The sequence below is a fragment of the Elephas maximus genome, chromosome 27, assembly GCF_024166365.1.
Source record: "Elephas maximus indicus isolate mEleMax1 chromosome 27, mEleMax1 primary haplotype, whole genome shotgun sequence".
NCBI lineage: Eukaryota > Metazoa > Chordata > Mammalia > Proboscidea > Elephantidae > Elephas > Elephas maximus.
The window spans coordinates 875,374-895,517 of NC_064845.1; the positions used below are offsets into that span (position 1 = coordinate 875,374).

General features: G+C 48.0%; 1 protein-coding gene across 6 annotated transcripts; it reads left to right on the forward strand.

Moving 5' to 3' along the window:
• The first annotated feature begins 1,210 nt into the window (after nucleotides 1-1,210).
• CX3CR1 (C-X3-C motif chemokine receptor 1) lies at nucleotides 1,211-18,356 on the forward strand. 6 transcript variants are annotated; one of them, XR_007515682.1, is made up of 4 exons: nucleotides 1,211-1,292; nucleotides 1,569-1,629; nucleotides 16,285-17,414; nucleotides 17,917-18,356. XR_007515682.1 is itself a non-coding variant. In XM_049870934.1 (4 exons), the coding sequence occupies exon 4, from the start codon at nucleotides 16,294-16,296 to the stop codon at nucleotides 17,362-17,364; it is 1,071 nt and encodes a 356-aa protein (XP_049726891.1). In that variant the 5' UTR covers nucleotides 1,211-1,292; nucleotides 1,569-1,629; nucleotides 7,747-8,258; nucleotides 16,285-16,293; the 3' UTR covers nucleotides 17,365-18,356. The 6 variants fall into 6 exon arrangements, 5 of the variants coding, with proteins under 5 accessions (XP_049726891.1, XP_049726890.1, XP_049726889.1 ...); XM_049870934.1 differs by adding an exon at nucleotides 7,747-8,258 and having other exon boundaries at nucleotides 16,285-18,356; XM_049870933.1 differs by having other exon boundaries at nucleotides 16,285-18,356.
• The last annotated feature ends 1,788 nt before the right edge of the window (nucleotides 18,357-20,144 follow it).

The window sequence follows — 20,144 nt, forward strand, 5'->3', positions numbered from 1 at the left end:
CAGCTGGCCTCTGGCTCAAGTCCCCAAAACGGGAAGTTAGATGATCATGAGCCGGACGGGATCCAGATGCAGAGCCCCCCCCCCACCCTACAGGGCACCCACACATATACCTTAGGTGCCGGCCACACTCCAGGGAAGAGCAGAACTTGAGTAAGGGCGGGACTTGAGTCACGCCCTCCTGCAAGGCTTCGACCCAAGACACACGGCACACCAATCCTGCCTCATCAACATGCAGAGGTCAGGATCCACAACACAGAAAATGGAGGACAACCACACAATACCAGGAATCACGGCCCAGCCAAGGTGACACATAAGCCGAATCCTCACAGGTCCCATGCACCTTATTTGCATAGTCCCATTCAGTCATTGTGTGTGAGTCACAAAGACCATGGCTTAAAGGGCTACATTAAGTAATTCATTGAACAGCACCCCGTTGGCCATTCTCCACCCAGAAGTAAACCCAAATCTTCCTGCTTAAACCTCCCACAGGTTCTCCTCTTGAAGCCCACAGCCTTGTAAACAAGGCCCTAGCGTGATCCACCCCTCTTACCCCCTACTCTGCTCTGCCCTCTTCCAGCTCCTCCAACATGCTGTCTCCTGGCTGGTGTGTACGGTGGGTGCTCTTCCCTTCCCAGCTCACTCGGCTGTCGGGCCTGAGATTTAATTTTACCCTCCTTAGATGCTTATCTCTTTTTTAGATGCTGATGAGTCAGCTGCTGCTCTCATAGATGCTGGTGGAGACGTAAGGGGAGGAATAAACACTTACCAAGCATCTCCCCAGAGCCAGACACTCACTAGGTGCCCAGCAGAAGACCACAGTGACTACAACCAAGAGAGGGCTGGGATGTGGGGGAGTGGGCCTAGAAGGAGTCACGGACCCACTTAGTAATGTGAGTGGAGGGTCTATCAAGTGCCAGGCCCGGTGCTAGGTCCTGGGTCTGGATGGACCAGAATTAGTGTTTGATCCTTTGCTTCTACCCCAGGGGGGATAAATAACACAGCCCCCAAATCATTGCTCCCCCAAATCCCCTCCTGGCCTGTCCCAGGCTGTGGTCCCCCAGTTTGTACATTCGGACCCTCCTACCATCAGCTGGCTTCTAGTGGGCATTTCTGAGCTGGCCTACAGCATATCTAGAGATAGTCTACCTCACAGGAAACCAGAGACTATTGGCCAACTCTACACATAAAGATTCTCTCAGAGCGAGGGAAAGGGAAGTGCTTGCCTCTGGTTGAGCCTGCGTGAGGACAGGCTGGTTAGCAAGTCTTGAGGTCTACTTCCCGGGCCACCCCAGGTAGGTGCGAGGGCTCAATTCTGCACCTGGGGGGAGCGGGGCGGGGGGGAGCAGGGCACCAGAGTCAGTGGTCCATGGCCAAAGCCAGGTAATGAGGCTGGTTTGCCTTAAACGAAAAACAGACCGTTTTTCCTGAAGATGTTGCAGGCTAAGTACCCAAGGGGAGGTGAGGGAACGAGTAATGAGATCATTTGCGATGGTGGGGTACGGCCGGAGCACTAGGCTCTAGTCGTCACGTCTGAGGGATAAGGGGAAATGCTTGTGATTTGGCCTCAGCTGGAAAAAGGAAGACAAAATTGCATCTGGCTGATACTGCGGAGCTGTTGGAACTTTTAAGGTGAGAAATAATAGTATCGAAGTTATGTTTTAAAAAGAGTCTTTAGCTTTTAGAGACCCACGCTAGAAGTGGTTGTGGGTGAAGTTATACGACGCGTGGGTTTGTTTTTGATGATATGGATATGGAGTGGGAAGCAGAGGAAACACTGCCGATTGTGGAAGCCAGGTGATGGGGACAGGGGGGTTCTCTATGCTTTCATTTGCTTCAAAATTTAATAACAAAAAGTTTTTTAAATGACATTTGAATTTTTTTTTTTTAACAATTACATAAAAATATGCATAAAGATTGGAGGGAAAAAAGCCGAAAGGTTTTAAAAGATTGATTCTGGGTGGTACGGTTGTGGATGGTTTTTTTTTCCTCTCTCTTTTTTCCTATGCTTTTTTTTTTTTTGGTGCCTTCTACATTTTTCATTCATGGAAGATCTATTCCGCCTACATTTTTTATAATGTGTGTAAGTTACAATCACAATGAAAAGCGTTTAACTAATAGATCTCTGGCACAGCTTTGATATTCATTGTTGGCATATGACATCATATCACTGTGGGACACTCGGGCTCAGAAGGTTTGTATCGTTGGAAAACATGGTCTTCAGAAAGAAACAAAGAGGGGGTACGTGTTGTAGGGGCAAGACAGGCAGCTGTACATTAACCCACAGCTGTCGACTCATAGCGACCCCACAGGACAGAGTAGAGCTGCCCATAGGGTCTCCAAGGCTGTGACCTTTATGGGAGCAGACTGCCACATCTTTCTCAACAGAGCAGCTGATGGGTTCAAACTGCCAAGCTCTGGACCTCTCGTTTAGCAGCCGAGCTCTTAACCACCACACCACCAGGTCTCCTTAGAGAAGCATTAGAGAGTGCGAATCAAGGACTGGCTGGAGCTTTTGATTTCTCATGGTTTGACTTGTGTCTGAGATCACAGCCTAATGAAGCCCTACAGTATCTCCTCTGTGAGTTCACAGTTGAGCCCAGAGGAAAGCTAGGGGATTTTGGGTGCTTTTTTTTTTTTTTGCTTCTTCTTTTTTTAAAATACTTTTTCAGAGGGAAAACTTAACTAGAAAAAAAGAGAGAGAGAGAATGGCGCATGTGAAAAGCATGTAAGAAAACTTCCCAGGTGAGTCTTGCTTTCTCGGTCTGCTCGGAGGACCGGCCAGGGAGCGTCTGAGGACCTTGGGAGGGACCTGGCTTCCTGAGAGAAGGGCAGGTGGGAGCGGGCGCCCGGGCTGATGAGCCTTGGGGACAGCTGGGTCGTGGGTGGGTGGGTGGGGACAGTGACTGGGGCTTGCTGCTGCTGTTGGTCACTGTTGGGTTAATGCCAACCTGTGGCAGCAATCCCGTGTGTCTCAGAGTAGAGCTGCTCCGCACGGTTTTCAAGGCCGGCACCTTTTGGAAGCAGCTCACCAGGCCTTTATTCTGAGGCAGCTCTGGGTGGGGTCAGACAGCCAACCTTTCAGCTGGAAGCCCAGCACTTAACCATTTACTCCACCAGCGACTCTGACGTGGCTCAGGACTACGGAAAAGAGAGACAGGTTCAGGTAGCGCAAAGTGGATACAAGCCTCTCACCTTCCTCTCTGCGTGGCCTTACCTTCACAGGGCGATGCAGGGTGGGACTTAGGCCCGGCTCACATTCAGCCTGATTTCTCTTGGCTCTGGGCCGACTGGCTCTGACTCACCTGCTGGGAAGGGAACCCTGCCCTGTGCCAGCCAGATGCCAGTCTCCGTCTAACCCACAGCCCAGCTCGCTGGGTAACAGCGCTGTCCCCTCTTCACAGGTGGCTTTGGGGTGAAGTCCTGGCTCTGCTGCTGGTGGCTGTGTCTGCCGCTTGACCTCACTAAAGCCTCTGTTTCCTGTTCTTATGGGGAGATTGGCCCTGAGTTGACAACTGTAGACACTGAGGGGTGGTATTGTTGAGTATTTGTGAGGATCAGGGCCAAAGGATACAAAGTAACAAGCATAGTGCTTGGCCCCAGGGTTGGTGCTCAGAAACAACAGGTGCTATTATCATGGGGAAACTGAGGCTCAGGAAGTTGGGGTGCCCTTAGAACGCTGGCTGCTTTCGAGCGAGGTTGTGCGGGACCCAGGGTTGTGGCAAAGAGAGAAAAAATGTGTTACAGCTGACTCATCTCAGGACCCGCTCTCATACCCTCCCCCGCCCCACCCCAGCTCAGGAACCCCCACCCCGGCCCTGGAGGGTTGTTGAGGGGCAGCAACGCTCAGGTATGGCCCTCCCAAACCAGGGACCCGACCTCAAAGAACCTCCTGTGTGGGACCTGGAACACCTGGCTGTCCCAACCCCTGACCCGGAAAAGACCCTCATCTACCCGTCTGTTAAGCCAGCACCTGTGACCGGCAGGCTAAGCAGTAGGGGAACGTCCACTACTCCACAGCAGATCACGGTCGTGTGAGGCAACGGAACCAGGGGGCACGGGTCAGGTCTTAGCCGACTCCTCCAAGGAAGACTTGCTCAGGTTGCCAGCAGCCAAGTCCAGCGACTCTGAGGGGCTTTCTCTGTGTCCCTCCCTCTGTCCAGGAGGGGGTGAGGCTTTCAGCTGAATGTCCATCCTGCCTGCCCTCCTCGGGTGCTCAGAATACGCTGGCCGCAGCTCAGGGAGTTGTCCCGGCTTTCTGTCCCGAGCCGGAGCTTCAGCCGTCTGATCTTGTTTGGCCGAAGTGCAACGGCTGTGAACTTGCAAGTCTTGGTAGGGACCAGAGCCTGTGTTACATCTCTTTAAATATCTCCCAAGGATGCTGGTGGTGCAGCAGTTAAGCATTGGCTACTAACTGAAAGGTTAGTAGTTCGAACCCACCCAGCAGCTCTGCAGAAGATAAGACCTGGTGATCTGCTCCCATAAATATTACAAACCCTACGGGGGCAGCTCTACTCTGTAACACGGGGGTCACCATGAGTCGAAATCAACCAGGTGGCACCTAACAACAACAACAAAATAACTACCCAGGCCATCTTTGTACTTCCATGAAATCTGTATTTATTGTGAAATAAAGCATACTCAGATAACACTGTCCAGGTTAACAATATGTTATAAACTAATCTCCCACAAAACCACCCTCCTGGCCAAGGTAAAGAACCTTGCCAGAACCCCAGGAGCCCCTGTGTCCTGTCTGACCACAGCCCCTCTATCCCCAGAAGCAACCACAATCCTGACTTCTATGGCCATTGCTTCCTTGCTTTCCCATGTAACTTTACTACTTAAATATGCACCCCTAAACAACCTGAAGGAGCCCTGGTGGCACAGTGGTTAAGAGTGCAGCTGCTGACCAAAAGGTTGGCACTTGGAATCCACCAGCCATTCCTTGGAAATCCTACGGGGCAGTTCTACTCTGTCCTATAGGGTCGCTGTGAGTTGGAATTGGCTCAATAGCAACGAGTTTGGTTTTTGGTTTTCATCACTATGTAAGGAGCCCTGGTGACACGGTGCTTAAGCACTCGGCTGCTAACCAAAAGGTCAGTGGTTTGAACCCACCAGCTGCTCCGCAGGTGAAAAGACCTGATGATTTGTTCCTAGAAAGATTACAGCCCTGGAAACCCCATGGGGCAGTTGTAATCCCTCCTAGAGGGTCACTAGGAGTCGGAATCGACTCAATGGCACACAACAACAAACAAGATGGTTTAGTTTTGCCTGTCTGGGATTTTCACATACCTGGATTCATACAGCAGGTCTGCTTTTCGGTCTGGCTTCTTCCCTGGACTTTGTGTTTTTTAAACACGGCCCTGTACCACAGGAACCAACATGTTAGGAGAAACTGTGCAGAGGGAGGGAGTAAATGGGAGCTTGCTGCACTTTCTGCACAATTTTTCTAAACCTAAAACTGCTCTAAAAAAGAAAAAAAAAATCAAACCGTTGCTGTTGAGTCAATTCTGATTCTGAGTCATGGCGACCCCACGTGTTACAGAGTGGAACTGAGCTCTATAGGGTTTTCCTGGTTGTGATCTTTTCAGAAGCAGGTCAGCAGGCCTTTCTTCCATGAGGCTGCTGGGTACGTTTGAACCACCAACCTCTTGGTTGGTTTTATGTCAAGCACAAAAGCCAACTAAAAATACAAATATACTCATGCCGTGGGAGACGTAAAACCCAAAGCCCATTGCTGTCAAGTCGGTCCTGACTCGCGCTGACGCCGTGTGTGACAGAGTAGGGCTGCTCCACAGGGCTTTCTCGGCCGTGATCTTTATGGACGCGCTGTGTGTGACAGAGTAGGGCTGCTCCACAGGGCTTTCTCGGCCGTGATCTTTATGGACGCGCTGTGTGTGACAGAGTAGGGCTGCTCCACAGGGCTTTCTCGGCCGTGATCTTTATGGACATGCTGTGTGTGACAGAGTAGAGCTGCTCCACAGGGCTTTCTTGGCCGTAATCTTTATGGAAGCAGATTGCCAGGTTTTTCTTCCATGATGCCACTTAAAAAAAAAAAAAAAAACCTGTTGCCATTGAGTCAATTTCAACCCATAGCGACCCTAAAGGACAGAGTAGAGCTGCCCTATAGGATTTCCAAGGAGTGCCCGGTGGATTTGAACTGCTGACCTTTTGGTTAGCAGCTGAACTTGTAAACACTACGCCACCAGGATTTCCAGGGTGCCGCGCTAGGTGGGTTCAAATCATCAACCTTTAGGTTAGTAGTCAGCTACAAAGTGTCTGTGCCAGCAAATTCTCCGGGCAACATTGCTCAAAGTAGCCCCAACCCAAAGCCACCCACGTGTCCATCGGCAGGAGAGCTTTTAGTTAGCTGTGGAACATCCACACAGTGGGGTCCTGTACAGCAGTGGGAATGAGCAAACTGCAGCCACACGCAGGGCACCGGTGAGATACTTCCAAGGTGTCAAGACGAATTTACAGACAAACGCAAAACCGGGACCTCTGTTCATGGCCAGGAGCATGGGCTTTGTGAAGAGACACGTCTGGGTTGAAATCCTGGCTCTGCAGCCCCCTTGGACAAGTTGCCTAAATTTCTGTGAGCCTCTGTTTGTTATTTGTACAATGGGAAAAACCATTTCTCCTGTGTGGGGCTGTGGAGAGAATTCAAAGGGTTCTTGAGTACAGAGGTGACACTTAGGCACCCTGGAACGCTGGGAATTTCTGAGGTAACCTGAGACGCTGGAATGCTAAGAGGGTATTGGCATTCCCACAGGGGAAGGCTGAACTGGGGGTCAAGCGATTCTCTAGCTTCATTTGGTCTGGAGGAAAAAAAAATTTTAAATCCTCACAATTTTCTTGGCCTAGATTGGACCTCAAACTTTTACCCAAGGGCCTAGAGAGCCATGAACAGAGGAGGTAAAACACTAAGAGAAGGAGGACGCCACTTGGAAAACAGCAAGCAGTACACGAAGCTAAAAGAGAGGGGAAGGCAACAGAATCAGGATGTCGGAGAGAAGAAATAGATCTGAGCCACCAAAACGGGAAGGGAAGTAGAGAAAGGAGAAGCTGGTTGGAAAAAATGGGTAAAGATGAGCCAAAAAAGTGTAAAAAAGAAATGAGTAGGCCTGAGAAGAGGAAGCTGGATAGGATCTGAGCGGTGGAGAGCAGGTGACTTTATGTTCTTCTGGGGTACGCACGAAGCTCACACGCGCCCAGGGCTCTGCTTCTATGTTCAGCTGAAGCTCTCCCAGATCAATGCCATTTAATAAAATCCTGACTGAATTGAACAGAGGGTGAGGAGGCCCGAGAAAAGACTGTCGCTGAGTGCCGTCAAGTAGAACTGCCCCAAAGGGTTTCCTAGGCTGAAATCTTTAGAGCACTTCACCTGGCTTTTTCCACACCAGAATGTACATTTCTGCCTTGTTTTTAATTTTAACGGATGCTTAGTAGTCCTTTCGGAGCTCCTGGGTGGTGAAAACTTACACGTTCAGCTGCTAACCAAAAGGTTGGAGGTTCAAGTCCACCCAGAAGTACCTCAGAAGGAAGGCCTGGTAATTTACTCCCCAAAAGTCAACCACTGAAAACCCTGTGGAGCACAGTCCTACTCTGACACACACGGGTTCACCACGAGTCGGAACTGACTCAACGGCACCTGGCAGTATTCGTTATTTAGATATACCGTAGTTTAATTTGACCAGACACCATCTGATGGACATTCCTGTTATTTCCATCCTTCTCTTTTCAATTTAGCCGCAGCGACTATCGGTGAACACCAGAGCATGCGTGTGAGTGTGTCTCCAGGACAAATTCTCAAATAAGCAATTTAAATTTTACTTCATTCCTGTCGTCTCAGCAAACCTAGGATGCTGTTCTTGAGAGAAGGGAGCTGGCACATTTGCTGTCATGGATATTCTACCACTTTTGGGGACTCTGCTTTGCTCGATGTTCCTTGTGTCCTTGTCTCCTCTTCCCTGCCAGGCTTTGAGCCTCAAGACCAGGGCCTGTGCCTCTGTTCATCTTTGGGAAGAAACCTGCCTCTCCCACTTCTAGCTGTGTGATCAGCCAGCTCTTTACTCACTGTGCCTTGGTCTCCCCTTGTGCAAAACAGAGGTGTTGTGAAAACCAAGAGCAAGAGTGTCTCTAAAGCGACTAGCACAGTTCCCCAGAATCACACGGGAGCCTGTCTGGAGTTACGTCCTTCTCATCCCTTCCTGTGCAGCATCGTACAGAATGGCTCCCAGCGGGGAACCCAACAATGCTGGGTGAGCACCTTCAACGAGCATAAACCAAACCAAACCCACTGCCGTCGGGCCGATTCCAACTCATAGCAATCCCGTGGGACAGAGTAGAACTGCCCTATATGATTTCCAAGGCTGCAGTCTTTAAGGAAGCAGACCACCAAATCTTTCTCCCGAAGAGCAGCTGATGGGTTTGAACCGCCGACCTTTTGGTTAACAGCCAAGCACTATCAGGGCTCCATGAGGTCCATAGCACCGTGTCAGTACTCAGGCAGAGGAACTACCCGGGAGCTGAGTCAGCCCTGCGGTCTGCCCACCAGAGAGCTAGGATGAGGGCTGTTGAGTGTTGCTCAGTCCTCAGCTGAATGGACCTCCGTGTGTAAGCCCTGGATGGCATGCAGTGACTCCAGCCAGACTCATGCCCTCATGACCTGCCATTTTGCTCTCAATAAATAATGTGATCGATAATCACGCAAAATCATCCCACCATGTTGTTGTTGTTGTCAGGTGCCATCGAGTCAGTTCCAACAAATAGCAACCCTATGTACAGCAGAACAAAACGCTGTCCGGTCCTCACAGCTGTTGCTGCGTGTGAACCCATTGTTGCAGTCACTGTGTCAGTTCATATGACTGAAGGTCTTCCTCTTTTTCGCTGACACTCTACTTTAGCAAGCGTGATGTCCTTCTCCAGGGACTGATTCTTCCTGATAACATGTCCAAAGTATGTGAGATGAAGTCTTGCCATTCTCACTTCTAAGGAGCATCTGGCTATGCTTCTTCCAAGACAATCCTATTCGTTCTCCTGGCAGTCCATGGCATATTCAATATTCTTTGCCAACACCATAATTCAAACGCATCAATTCTTCTTCAGTCTTCCTTATTCATTGTCCAGTATTCACATTGCATATGAGACATTGAAAATACCATGGCTTGGGTCAGGTGTATCTTAGTCCTCAAAGTAACGTCTTTGCTTTTTAACACTTTAAAGAGGTCTTTCGCAGCAGATTTGCCCGTTGCACTAGGTCATTTGATTTCCTGACTTCTGCTTCCGTGGGCGTTGATTGGGGATTCAAGTTAAATGAGATCCTTGACAACTTCAATCTTTTTTCCATTTATCATGATGTTGCTTATTGCTCCAGTTGTGAGGATTTTTGTTGTCTTTATGTTGAGGTATAATTCATACTGAAGGGTGTAGTCTTTGATCTGCATCAGTAAGTGCTTCAAGTTCTCTTCGCTTTCAGCAAGCAAAGTTGTGTCATCTGCAAGTTGTTAATGAGTCTTCTTCCAATTCCATTGCAAGTTCTTCTTCGTACAGTCCAGCTTCTCGGGTTTTTTGCTCAGCATACAGATGGAATAAGTGTAGTGAAATGATACAACCCTAGCACGTACCTTTCCTGACTTTAAACCATGCAGTATCATCTTGATCTGTACAAATGACTGCCTCTTGGTCTGTGTATAAATTCCTCATAAGCACAATTAAGCATTTTGGAATTCCCGTTCTTCCCAATGTTATCTATAATTTGTTATGATCCACACAATCAAATGTCTTTGTGTAGTCAATAAAACACAGGTAGACATCTTTCTGGTATTCTCTGCTTTCACCCAGGATCCACCTGACATCAGCAATGATATCCTTCGTTCCATGTGCTCTTCTGAATCCCTCTTGAATTTCTGGTAGTTCCCTGTTGATGTACTGCTACAACTATTTTTGAATGATCTTCAGCAAACTTTTACTTGTATGTGATATCAATGATATTGTTCAATAATGTCCACATTCTGTTGGATCACCTTTCTTTGGAATGGGCACAAATATGGATCTCTTCCAGTCAGTTGGCCAGGTAGCTGTCTTTCAAATTTCTTGGCATAGACAAGTGAGCGCTTCCAGCACTGCATCCATTTGTTGAAACATCTCAGTTGGTATTCCGTCTGTTCCTGGAGCCTTGCTTTTTGCCAATGCTTTCAGTGCTGCTAGGACTTCTTCCTTCAGTACCGTGGTTCTTGATCATATGCTACCTCTTGAAATGGTTTAAAGTCAAACAATTCTTTTTGGTACAGTCAATCTGTGTATTCCTTCAATCTTCTTTTGATGCTTCCTGCATTGTTCAGTGTTTTGCCCATAGAATCCTTTAATATTGCAACACGAGGCTTGAATTTTTTCTTCAGTTCTTTCAGCTTGAGAAATGCTGAGTGTGTTCTCCCCTTTTGGTTTCCTCACTCCGGGTCTTTGCACATTTCATTATATTACTTTGTTTTCCCAAGCCACCCTTTGAATTCTTCTGTTCAGCTCTTTTACTTCATCATTTCTTCCATTCACCTTAGTTCAAGAGCAAGTTTCAGAGTCTCTTCTGACATTCATTTTGATATTTTCTTTTTTTCCTGTGTTTTTAATGACCTCCTGCTTTCTTTATGATGTCCTTGATGTCATTCCACAACGCATCTGGCCTTTGGTCATTAATGTTCAATGCATCAAATCTATTCTTGAGACAGTCTCTAAATTCAGGTGAGATATACTCAAGGTTGTAGTTTGGCTCTTGTGGACCTGTTTCAATTTTCTTCAGTTTCAACTTGAACTTGCATATGAGCAATTGATGATCTGTTCCGCAGTTGGCCCCTGGCCTTATTCTGACTGATGATGTTGAGCTCCTCCATCATCTCTGTCCACAGATGTAGTTGATTTGATTCCTGTGTATTCCATCTGGCAAGGTCCACATGTATAGTCAACATTTATGTTGTTGAAGAAAGGTATTTGCAGTGAAGAAGTCATTGGTCTTGCAATATTCTGCCATGCAATCTCCAGGATCATTTCTATAGCCAAGGCCATATTTTCCAACTACTAATCCTTCTTCTTTGCTTCCAACTTTCACATTCCAATCACCAGTAATTATCCATGCATCTTGATTGAATGTTTGATCAATTTCAGGCTGCAGAAGTTAGAAAATATCTTCAATTTCTTCATCTTTGGCTGTAGTGATTGGTGCATAAATCTGAATAATGATCATATTAACTGGTCTTCCTTGAAGGCATATGGACACTATCATATCACTGACAGCATTGTACTTCAGCATAGATCTTGAAATGTTCTTTTTGATGATGAATCTAACACCAATTCTCTTCTTTTTGTTATTCCTGGCATAGTAGACCATAAGATTGTCCAATTCAAAATGGCCAATACCGGTCCATTTCAGTTCATTAATGCCTAGGATATCTATCTTCAAGCATTGCATTTCACTTTTGACAACTTCCGATTTGCCTAGACTCATACGTCATACAGTCCACATACCAATTACTAATGGATGTTTGCAGCTGTTTCTTCTCATTTTGAGTCGTACCACCTCAGCAAATGAAGGTCCCAAAAGCTTGACTCCATCCACGTCATTAAGGTCGACTCTGCCTTGAGGAGTCAGCTCTTCCCCAGTCGTACCCTGAGTGCCTTCCAACCTGAGGGGCTCATCTTCAGGCACTATGTCAGACAGTGTTCCGATGCTATTCATAAAGTTTTCACTGGCCAATTTTTTTAGAAGTAGATCACCGGGTCTTTTTTCCTAGTCTGCCTGAGTCTCAAAGCTCCGCTGAAACCTGTCCACCATGGATGACCCTGCTGGTCTTTGAAATACTGGTGGCATAGCTTCCAGCATCACAGCAACTCACAAGCCCCTACAGGACACACTGACAGACACGTGGTGGACTCCTTCCGTAGCATTACTAACAGCAGGACTTGCCTTTCAGGATTGCCGAGAGGACTGAATAGACAAGAATGTATGTGATGTGTTTGCAGTGAGGCTAGCAGCCTGTAAGAGTTCAGTAAACGGGGGCTTACCTCCAACTCCATGGAGCCCTGGTGGAACAGTGGTTAAAGCACTCAGCTGCTAACCAAAAGGTTGGCAGTTCGAACCCACCAATCGCTCTGTGGGAGAAAAGACCTGATGGTCTGCTCCCATAAAGATTACAGCCTAAGAAACCCTAAGTGGCAGTTCTACTCTGTCCTCCAGGGTCACTATGAGTCAGAATTGACTCAGTGGTAATGGGTAACCCCTAACTCAAAAAAAAAAAAAAAAAAAAACAGTTTTTTTTTTAATTTTAGCGGAGAAAAAAACAGTTTTTTTTTATTATTATTTACTTTTATTGAGCTTCAAGTGAACGTTTACAAATCAAGTCAAACTGTCACATATAAGTTTATATACACCTTACTCCATACTCCCACTTGCTCTCCCCCTGAGTCAGCCCTTCCAGTCTCTCCTTTCGTGACAATTTTGCCAGCTTCCAACTCTCTCTATCCTCCCTTCCCCCCTCCAGACAGGAGATGCCAACACAGTCTCAAGTGTCCACCTGATACAAATAGCTCACTCTTCATCAGCATCTCTCTCCTACTCACTGTCCAGTCCCTTTCATGTCTGATGAGTTGTCTTCGGGAATGATTCCTGTCCTGGGCCAAGAGAAGGTTTGGGGACCATGACCGCCGGGATTCCTCTAGTCTCAGTCAGACCATTAAGTCTGGTCTTTTTATGAGAATTTGGGGTCTGCATCCCACTGATCTCCTGCTCCCTCAGGGGTTCTCTGTTGTGCTCCCTGTCAGGGCAGTCATCGGTTGTGGCCGGGCACCAACTAGTTCTTCTGGTCTCAGGATGATGTAAGTCTCTAGTTCATGTGGCCCTTTCTGTCTCTTGGGCTCTTAGTTGTCGTGTGACCTTGGTGTTCTTCATTCTCCTTTGATCCAGGTGGGTTGAGACCAATTGATGCATCTTAGATGGTCGCTTGTTAGCATTTAAGACCCCAGACACCACTTTTCAAAGTGGGATGCAGAATGTTTTCATAATAGAATTATTTTGCCAATTGATTTAGAAGTCCCCTTAAACCATGGTCCCCAAACCCCCGCCCTTGCAGTTTATCCCGGAAACTTCTTTGCTTTTGGTCCAGTCCAGGTGAGCTGACCTTCCATGTATTGAGTATTGTCCTTCCCTTCACCTAAAGCAGTTCTTATCTACTAATTAATCAGTAAAAAGTCCTCTCCCACCCTCCCTCCCTCCCCGCCTCGTAACCACAAAAGTATGTGTTCTTCTCAGTTTATACTATTTCTCAAGATCTTATAATAGTGGTCTTATACAATATTTGTCCTTTTGCCTCTGACTAATTTCGCTCAGCATAATGCCTTCCAGGTTCCTCCATGTTATGAAATGTTTCACAGATTCGTCACTGTTCTTTATCGATGCGAAGTATTCCATTGTGTGAATATACCACAACTTATTTATCCATTCATCCATTGATGGACACCTTGGTTGCTTCCAGCTTTTTGCTATTGTAAACAGAGCTGCAATAAACATGGGTGTGCATATATCTGAAAAACCAGCTTTTTAAGGACCAAACTTCTGTGATGCCCACAGGCAGCCTGGGTGATTCCAAAGTTCCAAGGCGCTCCTAGTTCCTCACCTAATGCAGGAGAGGGAATCAGCATTTGTTAAGTCCCTGCTGTATGCAGCACACTGTGCCAGCTGCTCCTCACAGCAGGGTTCTGGGTGATGTGAGAATCCCTACTTTGCAGCTGAGGGAAGTCAGGCTCACGGGTTCCAGCACTTGTCTGAGGTCACAGGGCCAGAGAGGACAGACCTGAGAGCCAAATCCGCGGCCCACACCCTCTCTGCCCACCTCGCTGCTCTCCCTCTCAGTGGCCCAGGCACACTCGCCTGAAGATCTTAGGGCGTTCTTACGTGTAAGGCACAATGCCTAGCATGAAATCAAACTCAAGTCGTGTAGATTTGCCAAAATCAAATCAGTTCAAAAATATGACATTCCTGGGCGGAAGGAACAGCCAAGGGCATGAATAAATGCAGAATGTTCTCGTTGACTTTGGGAGGAGGGAGAAGGCGGCCAGCCTCCAAGCACCTAAGTCCCCAACTTAGAACCACGGAGAACTTGACTGCTTTCCACAGCAGCATGTCGGGAAGATGAAGCCTCTGCCGCAAGCTGCACGCACCAATTGATAGTCCCCCTCTTCCCCACCTATCGGCCAGCTCGGGCCACGTGAAACTGGCCTTCTTGTAGCTCAGAGGTGGTTGAATATCAGTCAGTTCAACTTAAATATTGCTGATTGAGGTCAGAGTACAAGGTTCCTCTCTGTGAATAAAGGACACTCCAGCCTAGAACAAAGACAGCGTACAATTTCCCTGGGGTTGAGAACTCCACTGCAGCCTCAGTCGGCCCAGGCTGGAGAGCCTGGACCACTGGATCCAGAAGGAGCAGCGTTAAGAAGCAGAGATGGCCCCGTACATAAAGCAGAGGCGGGCGTGGGCCGGAAGCTAAGCTCTGGGCGGGTGGGACACTCAGGCTACTCTGCAGAGGCCCTAATTCACACCCCGTCTCAGCAGGGCGTGAGAATGTCCTTGTTTAAGAAGTGTAAGCTTTGACTTTAGTTGTGGGGAGGAAGGCAGTGCCCACTCTGAATACACTCGGAGTTTCTGAGGCCCTGTCTGTGGTGTCACAAGGAAGAGGACCGGAGGTCTGCCCTGTAGCCCCCGGGGTAAATGAGCAACCAGTCCAGGCTGGGAAGAGAAGGAGAATGGGACGGTTTTTACTTCCCCACCTGTGTGGAAATATCTTCTCATTCAATTTCTGCTCAGAAAGACACAGGAGGGCAGAATGGTGAGAAAGCCAAAGTGAAGTGCATTGCTGGTAATTCCTGAGTTAATAAGCCACCCACGACCCAGCCCAGCAGACTAACTGAGCATGGTCTCCATCTTGGCTCCGTCAGCCCTGCATGACGGCCCCCGGTTTGCCTGGGATTGAGCCATTTCCAGGCCACTAGCAGCACAAGCAGCTTGTGATCTGCTGCTTCCTTCCCCACGGAAGGAAGGCCTGGTGGTCTGCTTCCATAAGCAAGGAGACCCGATGGGACAGGTCTACTCTGGAACACATGGGGTCACCAAGAGTTGAAGCTGACTTGACCGCGACAGGTTTGAGGGCTTTCAGGTATGTGAGACTTTCAACGCAAAAGCCAGGAAAGTCCTGGGCAAAGCGGGACAGATTAGTCACCTTATGCCGTCCACACCTGTCTGACTTCTGCTAAGGATGTGTTCCAAGAGAAGAAGAAACAGGCCTCAGACATCAGAGGAGGGCTTCTGGGTGTCCGTCTGCTGAGGGCTCGGGGTGAGTGTGTGAGACGCCTCTCCAGTGAGGGCCGGAGGGTGGAGGGGGTGGAAGCAGAGAGAGCTGGAGAATGGCCTGGGGGAATTTGTACTAAAATGTAAATTAGGGCTGCAGCCCACACCCCAGCTCCTGGTTCCCTCCTTGTATCCACAGGCTGGTCAAGCTGGCTTTGGAGAAGACTTTTTTTTTTGGATAATATTTTATTGTGTTTTTGGTGAAAGTTTACACAACAAATTAGGTTCCCTTTTAATAATTTGTGTACATATTCTTCAGTGACATTGGTTACATTTCTCACAATGTGTCAGCATTCTCATTATTTCCACTCCAGTTGTTCTGTTTCCATTAATCTAGCTTCCCCGTCCCCCCTCACCCCTTACCTTCTTGGGAAGACTTTTGAAAGTCAAAGAAGAAAAGATGCAATTCAAGCTTCACAAGGCCCAGATTCACGTGCAAGCTGAGCCACTCACTGTGTGGCTTTGGGCAAGTCACTGAGCCTCTCGGGGTCCTGGTCTCCTCGTCTGTCTGATAAGTCTGTTAGGCCCCCATCGTAAGATGGTGTGGGGATTAAACAAACGGTGTGCGTGAAGCTGGGAAAAGTATTGGTTGGGCTGTTGTCAGTTGCCGTCAAGTCGATTCCGACTCCTGGTGGCCCATGTGTTACAGAGTAGAGCTGCCCCATAGGTTTCCCTTAGCTGTAATCCTAATGGAAGCAGATTGCCAGGTCTTTCTTCTGAGGTTCCACTGGGTGGGCTCCAGCTGCCAACCTTCAGGGTAGAGTCGAGGGCAAATTGTCTGCGCCGTACTCAGCCAAGATGTATTTTTCTCCTCTTGCCTGTCTGTATGGGGCCAGACAGACTCCCAGAGGTGTCCCTCTGAGAACTGATGCCATTACTTGTTTTCCTTTCTGCCTCAGGATCTCACCATGTCCACCCCCTTCACTAACTCATATACTGAAGACCACGTGTACGATGAGGGGGCTGAAGCCTGTCAAGAGGGGGACATCGTGGACTTCGGGACTGTCTTCCTGCCTATATTCTACTCGTGTGTCTTTGCCTTTGGCCTGGTGGGAAATTTGCTGGTGGTGTTTGTCCTTACCAACAGCCAGAAGCCCAAGAGCATCACGGACATTTATCTCCTGAACCTGGCCTTCTCCGACCTGCTGTTTGTAGCCACCCTGCCCTTCTGGATTCACTATGTGATAAGTGACCAAGGCTTCAGCAATGCCGTATGCAAACTTATCACGGCCTTCTTCTTCATCGGGTTCTTTGGAGGTATCTTCTTCATCACCATCATCAGCATTGACAGGTACCTGGCCGTCGTCCTGGCTACCCACTCCATGAGAAACCGGACAGTGCAGCATGGCGTCACCATCAGCCTCAGCGTCTGGGCAGTGGCCATTCTGGTGGCAGCACCCCAGTTCATGTTCACAAAGCAGAACGGAAGCGAATGCCTCGGCGACTACCCCGAGATCCTCCAGGAAGTCTGGCCCGTGCTCCAGAACGTGGGAGCAAACCTCCTGGGCTTCCTGCTGCCCCTGCTCACCATGAGCTACTGCTACCTCAGGATCATCTGGACGCTGTTTTCCTGCAAGAACCACAAGAAATCTAAGGCCATTAAACTCATCTTCCTGGTGGTCATCATGTTTTTCCTCTTCTGGACGCCCTACAACGTCATGATTTTCCTGGAGACGCTCAAAGCCTTCCACTTCTTCCCCAGCTGCGACGTGAAGAAGAAGCTGAGGTTGGCCCTCAGTGTGACCGAGACGATTGCGTTTAGCCACTGCTGCCTGAATCCCCTGATCTATGTGTTTGCTGGACAGAAGTTCAGAAGGCACCTTTACCACCTGTACAGGAAGTACCTGGCTATTCTGTGTCGTCATCCGGTCGAAGTCAGTTTCTATCCCTCGGAATCTCAAAGAAGCCGGCGGGAAAGTGTTCTGAGCAGCAATTTCACTGAGTGTACAAGTCATGGCGATGTCTCCATCCTTCTCTGAAGGAAATCCCAAAGCCGTGTTCCTACAGAGAGCCTGACAGAATGATGAAGGCAGGTTTTGTTTGTTTGTGTTTTACGTGCAAGAAATGATGAATCAATGCCCAAAAAAATCAACCCTAGGATGCTTTTAGAGCCCTGATGGAACAGTGATTAAGAGCTCAGCTGCTAACCAAAAGGTTGGCAGTTCAAATCCACCAGTCACTCCTTGGAAACCCTATGGGGCAGTTCTGTTCTGTCCGACAGGGTCACTATACAGTCGCAATGAGTCGGAATTAACTCAACAGCAACGGTTTTGGTTTTTGGAATATTTGAGGATAGTGTTCAAAATTCGAATGATAAAGGGTAGGCGTGTCTCTTAATACAAATGTCAGGGATTTTTTGTCTACAAGTGACAAAAATTCAACACAGACCCGTTTAGCTAAAAAGGGGGTGGTGAGTATTGTTGACATTGTGGAATGGGCGAGGGAGTGGCTGACCCTCAGAGTGGCTGGAAACTAGGGCTCAAGTCCAGCTAGAATTTCCTCTCTCTAACTCTCAAATCTCTGTGAATTAGATTTTCCAGATCACATATCACAGCTTTGTCATCAAAGAGGGACTGAGAATTTCAAATTCTTATGGACCCAGACATCCTGGAGCTGAAGATTGGATGAACCTCTGAAACTATTGCCCTGAGATAATCTTTAAACCTTAAACCAAAAATATCCCCTGAAGTCTTCTTAAAACTAAATAACAGTTTAGCTTAAATATTAAAGAACATTTGCCTTGATCATTGTGCTCTTTTAAGAACTATCTATATGGAATTAAATTGACAACAGCAACTCGAAAGATTAGATAAGAACCTTAGTGGGCAGTGAATTTATGTTAATGGAGAGGAAAAATTCAGAAAAGGAAGGTGAGAATGGTTACACAACTTGAAGAATGTAATCAGTGTTCCTGAACATTACACATAGAAACTGTTGAATTGGTGTATGCTTTGCTGTGTGTATTCCCAACAACCACAAAATAAATAAAAGTTTAAAAAAAATAAGAAGGACTGAGATCCATCCATCTCTCGTCCCAAGGTGAAAATTCCCAAACTTGGCTCTGATTGACCAAGTTTGTTTCAGGTGCCCATCCCTGGACCAGGCAGTGGTACCCCCAGACAACATGTATATAAGATGGCAGCTGCCATTCCATTCTCACAGTTAGAGATGGAAGGAGACATGTTTCCAAGAAGCTGGAGGGGTACTTGCTATTCTGAACAGAGAGTAAGAGCTATCCACCAACCTTACCGTGTCCTCGGCCCCAGTCTCTCCCCTGACCACACCAGCCTGCACACACTGCCAGCCCGATCTTCATTAAACCCTGTTTTATCAAGTTCCCAAACCAACAAGGGTTCCTCACCACCTACTGCATCAAGTCCAAACTCAAAAGCTTGGGCTCTGAGACCCTCCATCATGTGGCCCTACCAGCGGGTTCCCACCACTTCCCTATTCCCAAAGGACTCCACCCACTCTCTCACCCAGGTCTCTTCCAGACAGCCCCTGTGTGTCCACCTGCTCCCAGACCCAAGGGGAGAAACAGAACCCTGGCCAAAAGTGGGAAAGGCTGGATTCCAGTCCCGTCTCTGTCACTTGCCCACTGGGTAGCTTGGGGTCAAATGAGCTTCAGACTTCCTTACCTGTAGATGGGATAATGGTACTTCTCACATAGGGAGCATCTCATCCAGCCTGAGGAGCCATCTACCCACTCTTACAGGCCCCAACCCTCCCGTCTGTTCCCAGAACGCAGCTTTTCCCCGCCGGCACTGTGGCACCCTGCCTAAGGGACAGTGCTGGCAGAGCTTGGAGGTGCCTGCAGGCTCTGTGTTATCCTACATGATGGAGCCTAGGCACAGAGGGAGCTGATTTCTGCAGTGCCCGTCAATGACCACTCCAGATCTGCAGACTGACGGCCCCACCCTCCCAGACTGCCAAGCCCCCACCCATCTCGAGACAGCCCCCCACATTCATGCCTCCACCCACCTGGAGGGCCTGGGCCACGGGATCCACTTTCTTTCTTCAGTAAGCATTTGTGTTGGTCTAAAACTTCAAAAAAGCTTGAAAAACAATTATAAATGATGCAAAGAAAATGTCGTCCATACTTCTAGCCGTGCACTGTTTCCACTCCAGCACTTGCCTGTCCACAGCTTGTTCACACTCATACATGTGTAGAGTCGAATCATGATATTCAGACGGCTTTGTAATCTGCTCTCAGTGATTTTACACGTAAATGCAGAGAAGGGGGTGAGCAAACAAATCACGATATTCTGACAGGTCTGTAATCTGCTTTTTTCCCTCTTTGCATTAGACCCCCGACAGCTTTCTGGCTGTATGCAGTTTTCCTGATTATCCTTGCAGATGCTCCCAGGTTGTGCACTCCCTGAAGGCAGAGGTGGCATGTGACTCACTGCTGTGGTTTCTGATACCTTCTTGGCAGTGTATCTGTCTAACGGCTGAAAGAACGAACAATTCATGCTCCATCAGGATCACGGACGGTCATTTACTCACCATGGCTGTCGATAAACATTTAACTTGCTTTCAATATTTAACAAATATAGATTTTATAGCACTTTCATCTATGTAATTTCCCTTCTCCCGTTCAACTATTTCATTTGGATAAATTCCTTGCAACTGAGATAACTGGGTCAAAGGCACGGAAGCTTTAGCCTCTGGTGCATATCTATGTGATGAGTATGTTGTAAAACTTCTGCTGAGTGTGTACTGGACACAACATGTCAGCTAGGACCCAGAGCTGCTCCAA